This window comes from Mustela lutreola, chromosome 8 (genome assembly GCF_030435805.1).
Source record: "Mustela lutreola isolate mMusLut2 chromosome 8, mMusLut2.pri, whole genome shotgun sequence".
NCBI classification, from domain to species: domain Eukaryota; kingdom Metazoa; phylum Chordata; class Mammalia; order Carnivora; family Mustelidae; genus Mustela; species Mustela lutreola.
The window spans coordinates 144,585,977-144,606,233 of record NC_081297.1 but is presented as its reverse complement, the minus strand read 5'-3'; the positions used below and the strand labels follow the sequence as shown (position 1 = coordinate 144,606,233).

The window sequence follows — 20,257 nt, the reverse complement described above, 5'->3', positions numbered from 1 at the left end:
GAGGGGTACTCAAGAACCCACAGATATTTACTGACCTCTTTGTGGCACTCATCCAGCAGGCAATGAATGATCTGCTCTAACTTCAGCTGAGTTGTAAGCTGGATAAGGACTGAGCAAACACAGTAGCATTAGTAACCAGAAGACAAACTCCTGGCCCACACGTCGCCTTTCATAGCCCTTCTACTCAAAGTCATTTGTTTGTGTTACCAGTATAGTCTTTTCTATCTCCCTAAACTGTGTATATGTATCTAAACCAAAGGATTCCTGGCTTCTTTACCATTTTATATAAGTGGTTTACAATTAGGCTGCACATTAGAATTACTTAGGAAGTTTCAAAAAAATATATTAATGCCCAACTCCCAGTCTAGACAAATTAAATCAGAATCTCTAGAGAAAGAGCCTAAGCATTTGGGTATTTTTAAAGCTACCCAGGTGAGTCTATTTTGAAGCTCAGGTTGAAAACTGCTATTTTATACTCTCTCTACTTTTTTCTTCCTCACAGTTTGCTCCTTTATATACTAGAAAACAGAACTATGGCACACTCAATAGTATAGATTTCCCTTTTCTAGAAACTAACTATAGAATCTTTTTTTTTTAAGATTTTATTTATTTATTTGACAGAGAGAGATCACAAGTAGATGGAGAGAGGCAGGCAGAGAGAGAGAGAGAGAGAGAGAGAAGCAGGCTCCCTGCTGAGCGGAGAGCTTGATGTGGGACTCAATTCCAGGACCCTGAGACCATGACCTGAGCCGAAGGCAGCAGCTTTAACCCACTGAGTCACCCAGGTGCCCTAACTATAGGATCTTAAATAAGACTCTTAATTCCTCTGGTGGGAAATAATAATAGTATCAACTTCATAGGGTTGTTAGGACTAAATGAGCTACTGCACGTAAACCACCTATAATTGCTTATAATATTATCTCTCAGCCCCAAACCCATCCTTCTATACAATCATTTGTGATGCTTCTGCTGGCATGTTTGAGGAGCAGTGAAGAAGAGGCTGGCTCTGCAAGTCTGGGAAAAGCTACAAATAAGATTTAGAGGCTACTTCAGAAAGGCTCTGCCTTTCTGAAAAGAAACATTCTAGGATAATAGAAACAGGAAGAAGGTAGGCAGCAAACAGGAAACAATGAGGAAGGAGCAAATCCTTCTTCTCTGGCTTTGCAGTCTCTAGTGCCCACCACCTCAGTAAAGTTCCGGGGTTCTGAGGAAGGTCTGCAAGTTACCCTGGCACCAATCAGAAGAGGATGGCTTTAGAATTATAGCCCCACCCAAGAGTGGTCGAACGGTGAAGGGAAATCTCCCCATTCCTGCCAGTGGTCAAACTTCAAGTGGTGTTCTTGTCCACATTATCTAGACCGAGAGATGGGCAGAGGGATATACAGATATTAACTTGTGATCTGTTACAGCTGCTAACTGCAAGGCTGAATGGTCAGAGACCCAGGAGCAGTCAAGCAGCATCCCCTCCTCAGAGAAAATTTATGTTTTAGTAATTCCAACCTCCTTTTGTTTCCCCAGCCCTAAGGGTGGGAGTTGCTTTATGATATTGCTACCTCTGTGAAAACTTGGGTGTTCTCTTTTTGCCTTCAGTTACCCAGATAATAATTTTTATATTAAAGTTTTCCCTGTTTATTTTTTAGAAGACTTTATTTATTTGACAGAGAGAGAGTACAAGCAGGGGGAGCATCTGGCAGAGGGAGAGGGGGAAGCAGGCTCTTGCTGAGAAAGGAGCCCAAGGTGGGGCCCAATCCCAGGACCCTGGGATCATGACCTGAGCCAAAGGCAGATGCTTAAGCGACTGAGCCACCCAGGTACCCCTAAGTTTTCCCTGTTTAAATAACTCCTGTGGTTTCTGTTTCTTGACTAGCCCCTAACTGATACAATTCTTGCTCTTTCTGCAAGAATCCTCCTATCCCAATTCTCTTGTCTTCTTTCTCCTCAAGCCCTTTAAAGTTTATTTTAGTATTTCTACCCCCAACATGAAGCTAGAACTCAAGACCCCAAGATCAAGAGCCATATGCTCTTCTGATTGAGCCAGACAGGCACGCCACTCCTCGCACCCTTTCTACACTTCCACAGCTCTTACCGTTGCCTATGTGCAGACAACTTTTAACCAACAAATGTGGATGGAATGAAAAGAGAATTTGTACATGCCTTTCTAACAGTGTTCTTCAGCTCTCATTATTTGCCATCCAACCTCTCCTCCAGATTGTAAACTCTTAGAGGGCAGGAACCATGTCTTACCCATCTATGTATCCCTGGTTTCTGACACAGATTGACAATTGACTTTTCTTGATATGTCTCTAAAATGAAGCAGTTATTTCATTAAGATCTCAAATAACCAGAGCTGCAATTGCGGTTAATACCCTCAGCTTCAAACGCTAGATACACAGTTTCACCTTACCTTCAATACAGAGGTCTGTTACACTACCATCTTCCACATTGCATAACAGCCCTTGGAGCCGAGAGAGAGAAGAGATGGGGATGGTAAATAGTTAAAAGAGAAACAAACCCACAGAGGCAAGCTATAAATTCTAGACTAATAGCAGCTTTAAGCAATGTCCCAGATAAACGCTATCCTCAACACCAAACACCTAGACTTTCAGTGACCCACTCTGGCTTTAAAAGAATAAAAACAGTCAGTGTGGCACAGTATAAAAACTAAGTGTTCTGGGGTCTGTAATAGACCTGGGGTAAAATTCCAGTTCTTCCCGTTGTTAACCATGTCTTCCTTTAGCCTTGGGGACCATCTTCTCTCCCTTAAAGAACTGTCTTGGCAGTTAAAAGCCTGAAAAGCCTCTAGCAGAGAAAAATACCCAATATGAGTTAGCTCCCCTCCTCCCTGAAAGGTTTCTTTCCATAGGACATTATAATGACATTAAAAGAAGGGACCTTTTAATCCATCTCAGGCACAGAAGAGGGAAAGTAATTCAATCAGGTCACACCAGGACAATGGAGTCTAGTCTGGACCTTCTGACCCTTTGAGGGGCAGAGTGGACTTTTTGAATATCACACATTTCCCATACTCATATTCACACTTTTACAACCCTCTTGGCTGTAGCAAAGCCAGTTACCATCCAATGCATCATGTGTCTTAGAAAGGGGATCATTTCTTCATAATATGACAAAATAATTTACTAATACATTAAACTGATAAATGGCCAAAAACCTAAATTGTCTTTCCAAGACCCACTTCTCCAAACCCCAAAACAAATATACATGCTATACATACAAAATTCATGCCAAGTTCCCCTTCTAATCTCACCAAAAAGCGTGCTTATGAAGTGAATACAGATTCTCTGATCCTGAGCCACCAGCTGCATGACCAGCGAGGCATGCCTCAAGAGAGCATCTCGGAAGCAGGACAGCACATGCTTCTTGCGCACCAGCTTGAGAGAGATGAAAAAAAAAATTCAGTAAAAACCAAGCTTCAGGGGGCACCTGGGTGGCTCAGTGGGTTAAGCCTCTGCCTTTGCCTCAGGTCATGATCTCAGGGTCCTGGGATCAAACCCCACATCAGGCTCTGTGCTCAGCGGGGAGCTTGCTTTCTCCTCTCTCTCTCTGCCTGCCTCTCTGCCTACTTGTGATCTCTCTTTCTGTCATATAAATAAATAAAAAATCTTAAAAAAAAACAAGCCTCAGTTATTCTGAACCCAAACAACTGTAATTTCTAAATATAATTGCAAAATGATACCAAAGGGTTCATCTAAACAATAGTAAGGTCATATATCCCTAAAGGGAGTAGGAAAAAGGGCATAAACTACACACAGGAATCCATGTGTTCATACAGAGGATTATTCATGAGCTAAGGTTCCCACCACCCTGTATTTACAGACCACTTTACTATTCACAAATCACTCTTTTGTCTACTAGCTCATTTAAACCTAACAAGTTGGTGAAGCAAGCAAAAATAGGTATTACTGTCACCGTTTTATAGATGAGAAAACAGAAGCCCAGGACTCAAATGTCTCCAAGGAGGTCTTATGCAAGGTCAGTGCCCTTTCCACTTCAACGGTCCAGGAGAGTGATTCTGGAGACCCTGCATAAGCCTCAAAGAGGTCGGTAGAGAAACGCATCCTTCCATTCAACATGGACATAAATCTTCACACTCAATTCACTTCCCTGTACAGGGAACTGGATAGTAGCTGTGTAAAGTGCTCAAGATAGTAGCAAAAGTTAGAAAAAGAAAGGGAGTATGCACTGAGGATAGAGCAGGAACATGGGTATAACTAACAACATCCCCCTTTCAATTGGTGAGAGCCGAAGCTAAAAAAAAAAAAAAAAAAAGTGCATTCAGTAAGAAGTAAAGTGCAGGGTTGCCTGGGTGGCTCAGTGGATTAAAGCTCTGCCTTCGGCTCAGGTTATGATCCCAGGGTCCTGGGATCGAGCCCCCGAATCGGGCTCTCTGCTCAGCATGGAGCCTGCTTCTTCCTCTCTCTGCCTGCCTCTTTGCCTACTTGTGATCTCTGTCTGTCAAATAAATAAAATCTTAAAAAAAAAAAAAAGAAGTAAAGTGCATTTTCTTGGTGCCTCTAACCTGTGCTATTGCAAATCTCATGTATTCCTTCATCAGCTCCTCCTACATAATTAAGCTAGTGATCTAAAAATCTTGAGGACTTTTACCTGTGGGATTAAGTCCACACTCTAGCTTGGATTCAAATGCTTGGAGGAACGCATCTTAACCTGGCTTTTCAATCCCACTTCCCTCAACTTCCTTTCGAACACTCTGATTACCTCCCCGAACTCCTCCTTGCTAATACCTACCTCCTGGGATAAGCTCTCCCATTGCCTCTGGAACAAATCTCACTCATCTTCTCCAGCCTAATTCAAATGCTTCCTCCTCTAAAAAACCTTTTTCCCAGTTTCCCTCCTTATCCCAACAGCTCTTGACCATAAATATATCTAGCTACTAAAATCCTAGTAATTTTTAGCCTTCTCATATTCTCCTCTATTAACCGTCTTATTTATCTCTTTATGTCTGACTCGCTATCAAGGAATGGCAGCCTCAGAACTCCTGGTCTCAATGAAATCTCAAATATTATCAGCTAGAACTATCAGTTCTCAGAGGGTAGCCTGGGAACACCAGAGGATGCCCAGAACCCTTACAGGGTATCCAAAAGATCAAAATTATTTTCATATAATACTTAATGCAGTTTGTTCTTTTCACTCTTATTCTCTCACAAGCATACAGTGAAACTTTTCAAAGATTACATGACAAGTAATACACAACAGATTAAGTGCAGAAATATATGAGAATCCAGCTATCTTCTATTAAGCTAGACATTAAAGACACTTGCAAAAATGAGCCATTCCTTTCACTACCTTTTTACTTTGGAAAATATCATTATTTTTACTTAAATTACTTATGCTACAGAACTGTACACTTAAAATGGTAGATTTTATGTCATGTGTATTTTGCCACAATAAAACCAATTATGCTAATATATAATGGACTTAGCAGTATTTTTAAATTAGTATTTTAAAATTGTTTTTACTTCTAATACAGTAAATATCAGCGGATACAACCCACATAAACAAAAGCTCTTTGAGGTCCTCAACACACTTTAAAAGTGTAAAGGCATCCTGAGAATAAGACAACAACTTGAGAACCACTGATCTAGCCCACCCCCCTTCCCTCCAAGGGACGAATGCCCCTCTCATGAATCTGAGAGAAAAGTGATCTCCCAAACTTTTCTTGGATGCCTCCACGGACCAAAAAAAACTCACTACAGAGGTGGGCAGGCAGTGAGGGGGAAAGCCCATTTTTCAGCCAGCTCTGCTTACTAGAAAGTTCTTCCCCTTCACTGCACTCTGCCTGGCTGTAACTTCTGCCTGTCACCCCTGCCATCGCAGAGACCAAGGCAGCCCCCACATTTACACCCTAAGACATGGGAAGGGAATGAGGAGCCTCGGCTGCGCGTGCACCTGGCCCGTGGGCCGAGCCGAGGCTCAATCCAGGAGACATGGCGACGGCAACTAAGGGCAGGGCAGCTACGGGGAAGGGAAGGGAAGGCGGGCATGCGAGCCAGCGCGTCCTGGAGGTGGCGGGCTTAGCGGACAGGAATGGGCCCAGCTGAGGTCCAGAGCCAGGCACAGGGGCTAGTCGGGAAAGCGGCCCTTGCTCCGAGCAGGACGGCCTGCAGGGTAAACTGAGGCGGGGATAGTACAGCAAAGAAGGCAACTCCGGCCTAGCAAGGGAGCAGGCCCGCTTACCAGGTCAAGTTAACGAAGCGGGCCCGGTGGAGGGAAGGTGCGTCAGGTTCTAGGGAGTCGGTCTGGCGAGGGAAGGCTGTTTGCTGAGGGAAATGCCGAAGCCTCTGTTCTTACCGATACGCAGGGCTCCGGCAGCAGCTCCACCATGCAGGCCAGACAGACGCGTGGGGGCACGGGCAGCAGCCAGCACGGGTCATGCCTGTAATGGGCCCTCTCGAAGAGCAGCGTCGTGTCCTCGTCCCTCCCAGGCCCGGGAAGGCCTGCCGCCGCGTTCCTCACAGACATGCCTCCACCACCTTTTCCCGCGCAGCGTGTGCGCAAGCGCGCTTGAAAAAGCCCCTTTCCCTTCGCTGGGGAGGGAGGAGAACGCGCGTGCGCAATCCGAGTGCTACGCAATCTCGCGCGAGCAATCTCCCGCGAGCTGCGGCCCTGAGAGCTTGTGGTAGGTGCGAGGACTCGCGAGTGTCCGGGGAAGGACAAAGTAGTTTGCTCCTTGAGTTCGTAGGCGTTTGCCTTCACCGCGCTATAGGTTGAAAAATATTTATAAAGATCTCAGGGATCTAAAAGCCGTTAGTATTTTTTTTTTTAAGATTTTATTTATTTGACAGAGAGAGAGAGATCACAAGCAGGCAGAGAAGCAGACAGAGAGGCAGGCAGAGAGAGGAGGAAGCCGGTTCACCGCTGAGCAGAGAGGCCGATGCGGGGCTCGATCCCGGGACCCAGATCATGACCTGAGCTGAAGGCAGAGGCCCAACCCACTGAGCCACCCAGGTGCCCCATCCGTTAGTATTTTTTTTAAATATATCTTTTTTATTTAACAGACAGAGATCACAAGTAGGCAGAGAGGCAGGCAGAGAGAGAGGGGAGGAAGCGGACTCCCTGATAAGCAGAGAGCCCGATGCAGGGCTCGATCCCAGGACTCTGGGATCATGACCTGAGCTGAAGACAGAGGCTTGAACCCACTGAGCCACCCAGGCGCCCCTCTTAGTATTTTTTTAACTCTACGTGACCCCTTTCTCGAAGAGTCTAAGACGTTTCCCTTAAGATGCCCTCGAGGCCCTCTCACAGACGGCTGCACGGCACTTGAGACTTTTGTGAGCGCGCAAGGAACACTGCAGAAGGAAAAATCGTTCATCGTTGCATGTATTAGCAATAACAGTCTATCCATCTACAAGAATTTATTTAGCACCTGAGTGTCCAGAAACTGGCTAATGGTGAAGGAGGTAAGCTCACGAGGTGTTTTCTACATTCAGAAGCAGTGTCACTGCGTGCAAAATAATTTATTCCATAGAAAAATAGTTCAGAAAATAAGGATTTATTGTCCAATGTAGCGTTACGAAATAATGTTTGAGAAAAGTAGGTTTTAACATGGACTAGTTCTCATTAAAATTTTGCGCACAAAAGATGCAGAATTATATACAAAGTATGTAAAATAAATAAGAAAACATTTATTCAAAATATTTTAAATACATTATAGTAGTAGTACATATTCAGTGAAGACAAAGAAAAATAATATTTTGGTATATTTTCTTTTAGTCTACACATTTTTAAATGTATTTTTAAAGAGATTTTATTTATTTATTTGACACAGAGAGATCACAAGTAGGCAAAGAGGTAGGCAGAGAGAGGGGGAAGCAGGCTCCCCGCCGAGCAGAGAGCCTGACGCGGGGCTCAATTCCAGGACCCTGAGATCATGACCTGAGCCAAAGGCAGAGACCTTAACCCACTGAGCCACCCAGTAGCCCCAAGTCTATACATTTTTACAACAGTAACATACAAAGTTTGTGAACTGCTTCCTCCAGAGAAAAAGATACCATATGTGTCTTCCATATCATTAAATACTATCCTGTATATTTTTAAAATGTCAACAAACTATGTATTCTTTTTGACAGAGTTTTGAGCTAGAAACTGGACTAGGAGCTGGAGGATTCAAAAGTGAACAAGACAATTCTCGTCCTCAAGTTTAGTCAAGGAAGCAGATGTTCAATTATTGCAATACCGTGTTAGTTATCTATTGTTGTGTAACACATGACCCCATGTGATGGGTTGAATGGTGACCTTTTAATATATCTCCGTATCTGCTCTGGACTGAATTGTATCCTCCAAATTCAGATGTTGAAGCCCTAACCCCCGATGTGACTGTATTTGGAAAGAGAGCCTTAAAGAGGTATTTAAAGTTAAAAGATATTGTAAGGGTGGGACTCTGGTCCCACGGAATTGGTGACCTTATAAGAAGAGGGAGAGGGGCACCCGGCTGTCTCAGTCATTAGAGCATGTGAACTTTGGTCTCAGGGCTGTGAGTTCGAGCCCCACGTTGGGTGTAAAGATTACTTAAAAATAAAATTTTTCTTTTAAAAGAGAGAGAAAGCTCTCTCACCTCTTTCAGTTTACATGTGCCAAGGAACGGCCATGTGAAGACGCAGTGAGAAAGCAACCATCTGTAAATCAGGAAGAAAATTCTTACCAGAAACTGAGTCAACCAGAACCTTGATCTTGGACTTCCAGCCTCCAGAGTTGTGAGAAAATACATTTCTGTTGTTTAAACCACCCGGTCTGTAGTATTTTTGTTATAGCAGCTAGAGATGATTTATGAAACACCCTAATCCTCAGAATTTGTAAATGTTGCCTTGTTTGGAAGAGTATCTTCACAGTTGTGATTAAGTCAAGGATCTTGAGAGATCATCCTGGAGTATAGAGTGGGCCCTAAATCCAATGACAAGTGTCTTGAGAAGAGACCCACAGAGTAAAAGGAAGAGGCAGTGTGACCACAGAGGCAGCAAGCCAGCCAATACCTACAACCACCAGAAACTGGAAAGAAGCAAGAACTGATTGCCCTCAAGGCCTTTGGAGGGCCTTCTGACATCTTGATTTCAAACTCACAGTGTAAGTGCTGTAGTAGAGGCAGGCATGAATTGCTATAAGAAACAACTTCCAGGTAGCAATGTGTAGCAAGAAAACCATCAATACAGTAACTGGGTAATAAGATTATGGATTATTTTTCCTTTTCTGAATTTTTTAAACTTCCTTCAATGAGCATGTATGGGTTTTACAATGAATAGGAAAACTAAACGAAAGGTAAGAAAAGAAGGGAGAAAAAAGAAGGGAGGGAGGGTAAAGGAGAGGGAAGGAGAAAACCTGGATTAAATTCCCAACTCCAGCTTTCATGGATATAGGATATAGGATCTACTTCCACATGTTGAAGCTGTCTGTAGAAGGATCATAAGACATGTCTTTCGGCTCAGAAGCTTCAGGCTTGATTAAAATAAATAATCACCAGGTTGTCCCATTGGTGAGACAAGCAAGGCAACAACAAGTAATTATGGTTGACAGTGCTTGAGAAGTAGAGGGGGGCATGGCTTTTCCATGAAATGTGTTCCTGGGCAGCAGAGTTCCAGCTGGGGGAATGCGCCATAATCAGTTACCTTCCTTGTGACCAAAAGACTTGCATATCAGTGTCCAGTGCAGAGCAACCCCCCTCCCACAAACAGTGTGAGCACCCCACCTCAATCAGAATTAGCCTGGACCAGGGCAGGACAGAGCCATGATAGAAACCTCAGTATACCCTACTGTGAGGAGCTAGGGAAAGGAATGTGTTTAGATGACGACAACATTGGGTTGACCCACATTCCCCAAACCTTCAGTACCACAGAGTACACTGGCTTCTACTCCACCTACAAAGTATCCCAGCCTCCAAAAGGGGACACTCAGAAAACATGTGCCAGAAATAGCAGAACCCCACAGGGCCCAAATAACCAATTTTATTAGAAGCTTTGAGGGTGAGCAGACAACTCATGCCTTCTCTTATGTGTCCTGAGGACCCTGGGCCCGCAGCCTACTTTCTAAAGCCATGCTGGAGCAGAAAACATCTCAAATGCTTCATTAAACCAAACTTTTGAGGGGCTGATGGATTCTTCAGGGATCCATGTAGGTTCTCAGGTTCCCCCTGACCGTGGAAGCACTTTGTCTGGGGAAGAACAGCCTCAGCACAGGAATGACTTGGTGGCTGAAGGTCTGTCTTCAAAGAAATACAGACTCCAGGGCTGTCCTTCCTTGTATGTTGGTCACTCACTTTGGAAAGCAGGGTAGGATCAGGATCCCGTAGACTCAGGTTGGGGGCTGAGTGCTGAGGCTTGGTCTGGTGTGGGGACCAGGATATCTTGTTTAAAAGGGTCGTGCTCAACCTTGCTGCAGCAGAGTGGAAATAATATTTGAAGTTGGAGGTATTTGTGAAATGGAAGGAAGGCTGCTGCCCAGCCCCTCTGCCCTCTGCCGCCTCCAGGCTTTCTCTTCTCCCATGTGTGGGCTGCTGACATTTAAGTCTGGGGGGCTCAGGGGCCTCCTGGGGTATGCTCTCCTTCCTCCAGGCATCATGGCCTGCCCTGGAATATGAGGTCCTTACTTTGCAGGGAGCCATCTCTGCCGTCTGGGAGACTCCTGGCCTGACCACTTTCCTGTCCCTGTTGTTCTCACTGGAAGGCTCTTGGCCACACCAGCTCCTAGACTGTGCTGCGGGCCTGGAGTTCCCGTAAGTGGCAGCAGCCTTGGCTCTAGGAGCCTTTTCCGGGATGTCCCATGGTTCTCTAGTGCCTCCTGGTGGCCTGACTCTCCCAGGCTTCTCAGAATGGATGGAAATGCCCATGGACTCACACCCATGTGACCCACATTTCTCTAGAGCCCTGGCCCGAGTAGGAAGTTTTGAGCTTTTTCTTTCTGGGGGCTGAACTCTCTGGGATCTCTCAGTTGACTTGAGGCCTGGCCTGCAGCCCTGGACCTCACAGTGCGTTCCCTGCTGTCGTTGGAGCTCATGGGCTGTGTACAATCCAGGGAGCCTCATCCCAGCACGGGGTAGCGGGCATGGTCCCAACTTGTTAAAAAGCAAATGGGACTCCAGGATCCGCTTGGGGAGGCCCCACCTCAGGTGTGCAATCTTCCGTCGCATGAGGGACTCCAAGAGGAGCTGTTGGCTCTTTTTGAGGACTGGCCACTTGGGGGAAACAGTGAGGACAGTGGGAGCACCCACCAGAGCTGCGGCAGCTTGGGAGGCTTGGCGACATGAGACAGAGGGGCGGGCAGAGGGCAGGCCCAGGGGAGCAGCCAGAAGTTCTCCAGAATGTAAGTTCTGGAGCTGCCGCATCCAGCCAGAAGTCCTCCCTGGATCCACCCTTTTATCCTTTCGTCGGCTTTTCAGGGCTTCAGGTGGGGCCTGTTGGGAGGCTAGCCTGACCCTCACTCTGTGCTTCTTGGCAGAGGCCATGCTCTGGCTGACCATATGCTCTCCCTCCACACTGGCATGCAGGGAGAGTTGACTGCAGCTTGGGAGAAGCTTCAGCTCAGGACAGGGAGCAGAAGCCACTGCCTGTTGCTGTTCCATGGCCTCATATCCAGGCCCCTCGCCCCCAGAAGAGTCAACTGGGAGATTGTCTTTAGCAGCATCTTTTCCTCTGACCTGCTTCTCGTTTCCTCCTTTTGGAATGTGAGGTCCTCCAGCCTCCTCAGCTCTGCACTCTGTCCGGCTCCCAGCATCTTGGATTTCTGCAGCGTCCTCATCTCTGTCCTTGTCCTGGTTCCCCAGCTCTTGTATCTGGATCTCTCCATCTACTTCACTTCTTACCTGTCCCTGGTAATCTCCCCCTGGAGCCTGGGCCTCTGTACCCTCATCACCTGTGGTCTCTCTCAGGTTTCTCTTCCCGTGTATTTCAGTGTCTGCACCATTCTCACCTCCCGCCTGCTCCTGGTTCGTCCACTCTGATGAACAGCTCTTTTCATTAGCTTTGCTTTCTATCAGTCTCCCGGAACCTCCACTAGGTCCTGGGGTCTTTCCACTACCCTCACTCCTAGCTTCTCTCTGACGTCTCTTCCCCAATGTCTGATTTTCCTCCTCCTTTCCCCTCTGCTCCCAATTGCTCCTCCTTGGTGAGTGACTCTCCCCAGTTCCACCATCTAACTGTTGCTGGCTCTCTCTCTCAGGCCTCTGGATCTCTACAGCATCCTCACTTCCAGCCTGAATTCTTCTTCCATTCTTACCTCCTGTCTGCTCCTGGTTCTTCCACTCTGATAAATGGATCTTTCTATCAATAACACCTTTTACCTGGCTCTGGTCTTCTTCTGCATGTTCCCAGGTCTCTGTATCATTTTCAACTACAGCTTCTCTCTGGCTTGTCGTTATTGGAGCTTGAATTCCTGTACCATTCTCATCTCCAACCTGCTCCTCTGTCTTCCATTCTGCTGAATGAGTTTCTCCATCAACTTTACTTATTAATTCTCTCCTCTTTTCAGGCTCAGATGCCTGGGTGTTTGCACCATCTTTGCCTCTAATGTATTCCTGATTCTTACACTCAGATGTATGAATCTTGCTATTAATTTTACTGCTTGACTGACCCTGGTTTTCTTCCCCAAGTTCCTGGGTCTCTTTACCAACTTCACCTTTAACCCCTGTCAGATTTCTCTTCCCTAGTGCCTGAATGTCTATTCTATTATCATCTCCAAACTGCTCCTCGTTCCTCCTCTCTGGTGGATGGGTGTCTACAAGAGTTTCATGTCTTAATTGTCCTTGGTCCTCTGCCTCAGGAGCCAAGGTATTTGTACCATCTTCTTCTCCATCTTTTCTCTGATCTCTCTTCTCTGTTGCCTGAGTTTTGGCCCTAAATTCACCTCCAATCTGATTCCCCCAACATGGTATCTTGCATTCTCTGTATATTTCACTTCCACTCTGGTCCAGATGCCCCCAACATTGTATCTCAAAGTTTTTGTCAATTTTACTTGCTACTAGTCTCTTGTTTCCCCACCAGGGTGCCCGGATCACCACCCAGTCCTCCTCTCTTATCTCCCTGAAGTTCTTCCTTCTAGAGATCTGGGTCTCTCCAGCATCCTCCCCCCTTCTCGGGCCTTGGTTTCTCCACCCCACTAGAAGTTCGTGTCTTAGTTGTTTCCAAATCTCTTCCTTAGATGCTTGGATCTTCTCAGATTTCTCACTTCCACTCTGATCCTTCTTTCCCCACCCTGGGGTCTGAGTCCCTATAACATTCTCACGTCTAGCGCATTCCTGTTTTTCCCACCCCAGGACCTGGGTCTCCACACCTTTCTCTTGTGTTACTTCTCCCAGGTTCTCCCTCCCCAGTACCTGGGTTTGCACATCATTCTCACCTCCAGCCTGGGCCTTGTCTCTCCTCTCCTGTGCCTGAATTTTTATGCTAGTATCATCTTGCATCTCATCTTGTTTTCCCCATCCTGACAGCTGGCTTTCCTCACCATCCTCACTTCCACTCTGGTCCTGCTTCTCCAATTCTTGGGCCTTGGTCTCTCCTTCATCCTCTCCTCTGGCCTCTTTCTTGTTCTTCTCAAGTGCCTGGGTGACTACAGCATCCTCATCTCTACTCTTCTCTTGATTCCCCCATTCTGGTATCTGAGTCTCTGCATCAGTTTTACATCTTAACTGTTCCTGGTGCTCTGCTATATGTGCCTGAATTCCAGGAGGATTCTCACCTTCAGCCTCCCTCTCATTTCTATTCCCTAGTTCCTGAATTTCGGCTCTCTTCTCAATTCCCATCTCGTGCTGGTTCTTTGACCCTGATGTCAGGATATTTCCATCGGTTTTACTTATTACTAGTTTTCGACTGCTCCATGCCAGGAACTTAGTCTCTGCACCATCCTCCATCTCAAAATTCACCGGAAGTTGCCTTCCAGTTACCTGAATCTCCCAAGCATCCTCCCCACTGCTCTCTGTCTGGTTCACCCACCCTAGAGCCTCCCTGCCTAGCATCTGGTTTTCCCTCCCTGGTACCCGGGCCTTTTGTGGGCATCTCCAGGACTTCCAGGTGGACATTCTCACTTGTTGGATGGAAGGATCAGGCAAGAAGTCTCTGGAGCAGAACTGTAGCCTCTGAGATGAAGGGAGATTTGAAAGAGAGGTAGCTAAAATCCTGGATGTGAGGTGAGATCTCAGGCTGACAACACGCTCCAGTGACACCAACTCTTCCTGGGAGTGGACCAGCAGCTGCTCCATCCTTTGGTACCGGTCAAGGGCAGGGGATAGTGACTTGCATATCAGGTGAGTCCGCTCATCACTGAGACACCAGGGTACCTGCCGTGCTTCCCGAGAACTGTCCTGGAGGAGCATACAGGTGCTTGAAAGGGAGGTGGTGCAAAAGAAGGGCTCAATAGGTGTGTGGAAATCCTGAGGTGGGCCCTGAAATGGGTGTTGCCAAGAGAGCAGGTGTTGGGTCCGTGATACCTGGAGGCCCCTTCGGTATTCCTGTCTCTTCTTTTGTACCCATTGTTGGACATAAGCATCCAGGTCATTGAAATTTTCAGGACTGAAGAAGAATTCAGGGGTCATCCTGAAGCGAGTGTCATGTCTCACGGAGGGCACTGTCCACTTCTGCTGTGTCACCTGTAGATTAGAATGAAGAAGTAAAATCTTTGCTCACATATTGTCTCATCTAATTCTCACAGATCAGAATTACAATGTCCATTATCCAGATGAGGACACTGGACTCAGAAAAGAGGGAATCGCTTCCCTTAGGGCATTCATTTAAGAAAGACAAAGAATTTACTCCAGATCAGGCACTATTCTAGATGCTGGGGTTACCAGCATGAACAAGACTAAAGTCCTTATTGGGAGCTATCTTCCAGACATGGAAGACACAATAACCAAGTATACAACATGTTAGGTATTGAAAAATGTTCTGGTGGAAATAAAAGTAGACTGGGTATGGGACTAGTTCCCTTAGACAGACTGGTCCTTAGAAGGCCTCTCAGAGGAGGTGACATTTGACCGGAAACCTGAATGAAATGATAGGCAAGATGTTAGTGCAAAGGTCCTGAGATCAGAACAAAGTCATGTGTATAAGAACATCAAGGGGCCCTATGCCCAGAATGGAACAGGTAATGAAAAGTGTGCTGGGAGTTGGGGTCAGAGAGAAATGTAGGACAGATCATGCTGGGCCTTTGACTTAAGGTTAGGAATTTGAATTTTTTTTCTGAGTTGACAGGGAGTGTATCTGTAGGAGCTGTTGCAGGGTTTTGAGGGGCAAAGTGGTATGATTTATTTTGAAAAGTTGGTTCTTGCTCATAAGCATGATTTTAAGTCAGGTGCAAAGGAATACCTACCATACGGCATCATCATACAGGCAAAACTAGTCCATGTTATTAGGAATCAGCATAGTTGTGACTGCAAGTTTCTGGGCTTGATGCTGTACATGGATGTATTCAGTTTGTGAAAATTCATTGATCTATAGACATGTGGTCTATGTACATGTATTATCCCTGAATTAAAATTTTAAGGGATAAAGAAAGAAAGAAAGAGAAGAGAAGAGAACAAAAAGAAAAGAAAGAAGATAATCCTGTTGGCTGAGTGGAATATCGTCTGGGCTTGGATGAGAGAGGCCACAGGAACCGAAGACAGTGCTACATATAGTGTAGGGGAGCTATGAGGGAAGGTTTTCCCAGGGGGCAGCAGTGAGTTTTCTAGAAGTGATCAGATTTGAGATGTGGTTTGCAAGTAGAGCCCATAGGACTTGTAGATGGACTGAATGTGTGGAATGAGGGAAAGAGACCAGGGTGACTGGTGGGTTTTGGGGTCTGGTAATGTTCTCCATGACCAGTCTTGAGCTCCTCCTTGTGATTTATCTCTGGTATAGGACATAGAACAGGGTCCTCATAACAAGTGAATGAGACAATCTTGGTGCCGAGGGAAGGAGGTGTGTGGGGTCCCCTCACCTTGATGACCTTCCGTGTGCTGGGGTGGGTCCTTGTGACCTGGTGCCAATAGTGCTGGACCTGCCAGATCAGAAAGAGGCAGAGCACAAGCAGGTTGCCACAGCACCGAGGGTCCCTGCAGCTGCGATCCTCAGAGAGCAGGCCCTGCACTGGCTCCCACTCAGGGCCCTGGAATGGCCCCACCACAGCACAGGCTCCCAGCAGTGGCAGCAACATGACAAAGCGTAGGTGAGCAGGTGGTGTTAGGGAATTGGAGGGCAGGACTGGTGTGACTGACTCAGCCAGTTTGGGATGAGGTTGCCCCTGCCTCACAGCACTCCTGTCACTGAAGCTACCTCACAAAGGAGCCTCAGCCTCCGTTCCACCCTGAACCTGGCACCAGAGCTGGCTAACATGCCCTTAGTGCAGGTAAGGACAGTGTTGGGAAACTGCCCAGAAGGGAATTAAAAGGAAGAATTTGTTTTAGATATCCCATCCTCTGGAGGGAAGAGATTACATTTCTCCTTATGTGATGGGGTGATGTAACTTGCAGTTTATATGATTTCTTTCTTCCCATCAGATACTTTCCTCCATGTGTCCATCTGCCTATCCACTACCAAACATTAAGTAATGAACACTGTATTGAACATGTGTATTCTTGTTTGAACACCCAGCATTCCTTCCTCTTTGTTCACAGTATTCTGGTTTTCTGTTGGGGGTTACTTTTCCCATCTCAGGATTGGTAGAGGAATAAATGCTACCCTGAAGACTGTCTTTCACCCAAAGGTTATATTCAAAATATTGAATAGTGGAGTAGGAAAGGGCATCAGCCAATTGGATGGGCCAGGCCTTAGCCCTTTAATAGCTGCATTATGAGTGTTCCTGAGCATCCCAGGAGAGGGGCATCACCTACTTGCCAACCATTTGGGATGTATTTCTCTATTTTAAGAACCCAGTATCTCACATGGTGTATTCTGGCTTAATGTTACCCCAGCTTATATCTGATACTCTCTCCTAGATCCAGGACAGTCAAGGAATGGAGGTGTGACCTAAGCTTAGCCAACGAGGCTTTCTCTGCCAGGGCTCTAAATATCAAAATCAGAGATTCAAGGTGGGGAAAGGAAGTTGGTGAGAAAAAGAGAAAGAAAAGCAGCAGCCCATGACAGCTAGGAACTATTAAGACTTGGTATTTCTAGGAGATGCCTTGACACTCACAGTTGGGTCTTGGTATTCTCCTGCTCAGTATAAACAATTTCATAGATTATCAACATCAGACAAAACCACTCTGTGATAATCAAGACAAAAACAAGACTACTCTTTAATCCCATCTGAACAAAGACAAAAACATGAACATTATTGAAACCACAAAAATCACCAAATTCCCCTTCTTCTAATATGTGTGACTAATATGTGTGACTGCTAATATGTGTGACTGCTATTTCTTTACCAATTACAGCTTTAGCCCCGCTTTATTCCTTCTGCCTTGTAGATAAGATTATTAAGATACCCAATTATAGGGGCGCCTGGGTGGCTCAGTGGGTTAAGCTGCTGCCTTCGGCTCGGGTCATGATCTCAGGGTCCTGGGATCGAGTCCCACATCGGGCTCTCTGCTCAGCAGGGAGCCTGCTTCCCTCTCTCTCTGCCTGCCTCTCCATCTACTTGTGATTTCTCTCTGTCAAATAAATAAATAAAATCTTTTAAAAAAAAAGTTAAGATACCCAATTATAGGGGTACCTGGGTGGCTGAGTTGGTTAAGTGGCCAACTCTTTATTTTGGCTCTGGTCATAATCTCAGGGTCGTGAGATTGGGCATTGCATTGGACTCCACATTCAGCAGAGAGTTTGCTTGAAATTCTCTTCCTCTCTCTCTGCCCCTCCCCCTGCTCATGCACTCTTTCTCTAAAATAAATAAATAATAAATAAATAAATAAATAAACCTATCTTTAAAAAAATGCCCAATCACAGAATTATTCACACTGCCTGATGGCATCTAATCCAGAGCAAACCCCTCAATTTCTTGAACCCTCCCTAAAATCACCTATTACAACACAAATCCTACAGTAAATCCTTCCTAACACCCTCTTATTGAGAAGGCCTATCATTGCCCACAATATGCATTCTCCCTTGATGCGATAAGTAATAACATTATAAAGTGTATTCCTGCTAGTCCTTGGCTGGAGGGCACTGACAGCGGAGTGAGACTGTAGGGCTGCTTCTGCTCTCACAACCAACTCCTGTGGAATCTATGGGCTCTACAACAGAGTTTTTCTCAAACTCCTTTTTGGTTGCTTGCCAGCAAAGATCCCTAAGTGAAACAGGCACTACCTTTGGGCCAGGCATAGTACCAGAAGATAGGTATCCAAAGTACCCAAGGCATCCACAAGACCTGCTCTCATGGAGCTCTTGGTGTGGTTGGAAAGGTGGGCACTGAATAAGGGCGAGGTTGACAGGTGCTGTAACGGGCAAGGACTGTGGATCCACCCGGAAGGGGAAGTTACCTGATCTGGGTGATCAGGGAGGCTTCACTGAAGAGGTGATGAATTGGAGTTAGCTTAGCAAAACAGTGGAGCACATTCCTCTCAACAAAGGTTGATGGACGAGGTTAGAGAAATTGGGGTGTTCTCGGGGTAGGAAAAAGGTGGGTACAGCTGTTATCATTGGGAAGCAGGTGGGGACTGGTGGAGAGGAGTCTAGTAAACCATGAAAAGGACTTGGGTTTTTAAGCACAGAAGTGTGGTAAAGGACACATTTTTTTTTAAAGATTTTATTTATTTATTTGACAGGCAGAGATTAGGGTTAGGGTTAGAGGCAGGCAGAGAGAGAGGAGGAAGCAGGCTCCCCGCTGAGCAGAGAGCCCGTTGCGGGGCTCGATCCCAGGACTCTGGGACCATGACCTGAGCCTAAGGCAGAGGCTTTAACCCACTGAGCCACCCAGGCGCCCCGTAAAGGACAAATTTATAAAACAGATTGATATTGAGCATATGTCAACATTTATGAACTTACTAGCAAGAGAAACAACAAAATCAAAAGTGTGACCTAGCTTTAAGAGAATTTGAAAACTGAGTCATTGTATAGTTGGGAAACAATTAGGTGAGATGTGCTATCTCTTTACTCATAGTACTCAAAACTTCACATCCCCATTAGTCTTTAGTGAGGAGACCTGAGATATGATGGTCCTACATGCCAGATAAGCCAAGTAACAACTGGAAATTGTTTATAAAGTATAGCTAAAAATCAAATGATAAGGACACATCTATGACTATAAATTGGAATAATGTTTAATTCCTCAATAATGGTGGTTAGTATGTTCCATTAATATGGAAACATAAACAGGATCGGAAAAGTGAGCAGCACCAAACCACAGGTTCTGCTCTTACACAGGAATCATCTGTGGGCACTTCTTAATTTGGAGACAAATTTTGTTCTTTGACAATTTTTCTAGGATTTGCATGAAGTGAAGTTCAATGGAGCCATTTTTTTATGTAATTGATGTTCCGTCCTGGAGGCAGTTCAAACCCATTCTGTTGCTCCATACCACAACTTGTCTCAGGCAAAGCTGCCAGATGTGGTGGAAGTAATCCAGGACAATAGTCAAAATTCCAAGGCCTAGTTCTGATTCAGCCACTGCCTCACTCTGTGACTGTGGGCAAGTAGCTTCCCTTCTCAGGGCCTTGGTAGCTGTAAAATGAAGAGATTGCTGCATGATTCCTAAAGGATCCTGCTAGGGCTCTAACTCTAGGTTTCCAAAACGATTAACTGGAACTAGCCTATAATGGTCTAGTTTTGGCTAGATCCAAATAGTCCCAAGATGTGTTTGGCATCATGTAGGAGAGAAATGAGTAAGGGCCCTAAGGACTTCTTGGAGGTGGCGAGGCATGAGTCTCGCTTTAAATAATGGAGATTTGGAGCAGCATAGAGAAAAGAGCAGTATGCTGGGCAGAAGAAAGTGGGTGTCCTATGACATCTCCAAGCTCAACCTGACAGAAACTCAACCCTCACCCCCCCACCTGCTCTTCTTCCTGAATTCCCTACTCAATGGATTCTATTCCTGGTGGACTTCACATTTCCCACCAGTGTTTTAACAAGGATATCTAAATATGGGGGCTCCTGCGTGTCTTCGTTGGTTAAGCAACTTCTTTCCGCTCAGGCCATGATCCCAGGGTCCTGGATCCAGCGGGGATCCAGCCCCACTTCAGGAGCAAGGTGCCTGGTTCTCCCTCTCCCTATTGCTTATGCTCTCTTGCTATCTCTCTCTCTTTCTCTCAAATAAATATAATCTTTAAAAAGAGAAAAAGGATATCTACGTATGCAAGAAAACATTTAGGATTACCCATCTTATCTCCATACAG

General features: G+C 45.7%; 2 protein-coding genes across 2 annotated transcripts in view; both read right to left on the bottom strand.

The window, feature by feature from the left end:
* The window catches only part of MEI1 (meiotic double-stranded break formation protein 1), a 79,781-nt gene extending 73,283 nt beyond the window's left edge, over positions 1–6,498 (bottom strand). Inside the window, exons 1-4 of the mRNA XM_059187119.1 lie at positions 6,328–6,498; positions 3,266–3,389; positions 2,405–2,455; positions 36–109 (exon numbers count right to left, since the gene is read on the bottom strand). Coding sequence (XP_059043102.1) covers positions 36–109; positions 2,405–2,455; positions 3,266–3,389; positions 6,328–6,498 — 420 coding nt within the window. The remainder of the gene's footprint in view (positions 1–35; positions 110–2,404; positions 2,456–3,265; positions 3,390–6,327) is intronic.
* Positions 6,499–9,972: 3,474 nt separating this feature from the next.
* LOC131838018 (uncharacterized) lies at positions 9,973–16,197 on the bottom strand. Its single transcript, XM_059183655.1, has 2 exons — positions 15,931–16,197; positions 9,973–14,602 (listed from the first exon to the last, which is right to left on the bottom strand). Exons 1-2 carry the CDS (start codon positions 16,144–16,146, stop codon positions 10,046–10,048), a joined length of 4,773 nt encoding a protein of 1,590 aa, XP_059039638.1. The 5' UTR covers positions 16,147–16,197; the 3' UTR covers positions 9,973–10,045.
* Between the last annotated feature and the right edge of the window lie 4,060 nt (positions 16,198–20,257).

Bases quoted from the DNA above. Each gene is read 5' to 3' on its own strand.
- LOC131838018 (XM_059183655.1), bottom strand. From the start codon at position 16,146: ATGTTGCTGCCACTGCTGGGAGCCTGTGCTGTGGTGGGGCCATTCCAG. The intron at 14,603-15,930 runs GTGAGGGGACCC...TCTAATCTACAG, and splicing joins GCACACGGAAGGTCATCAAG to GTGACACAGCAGAAGTGGAC.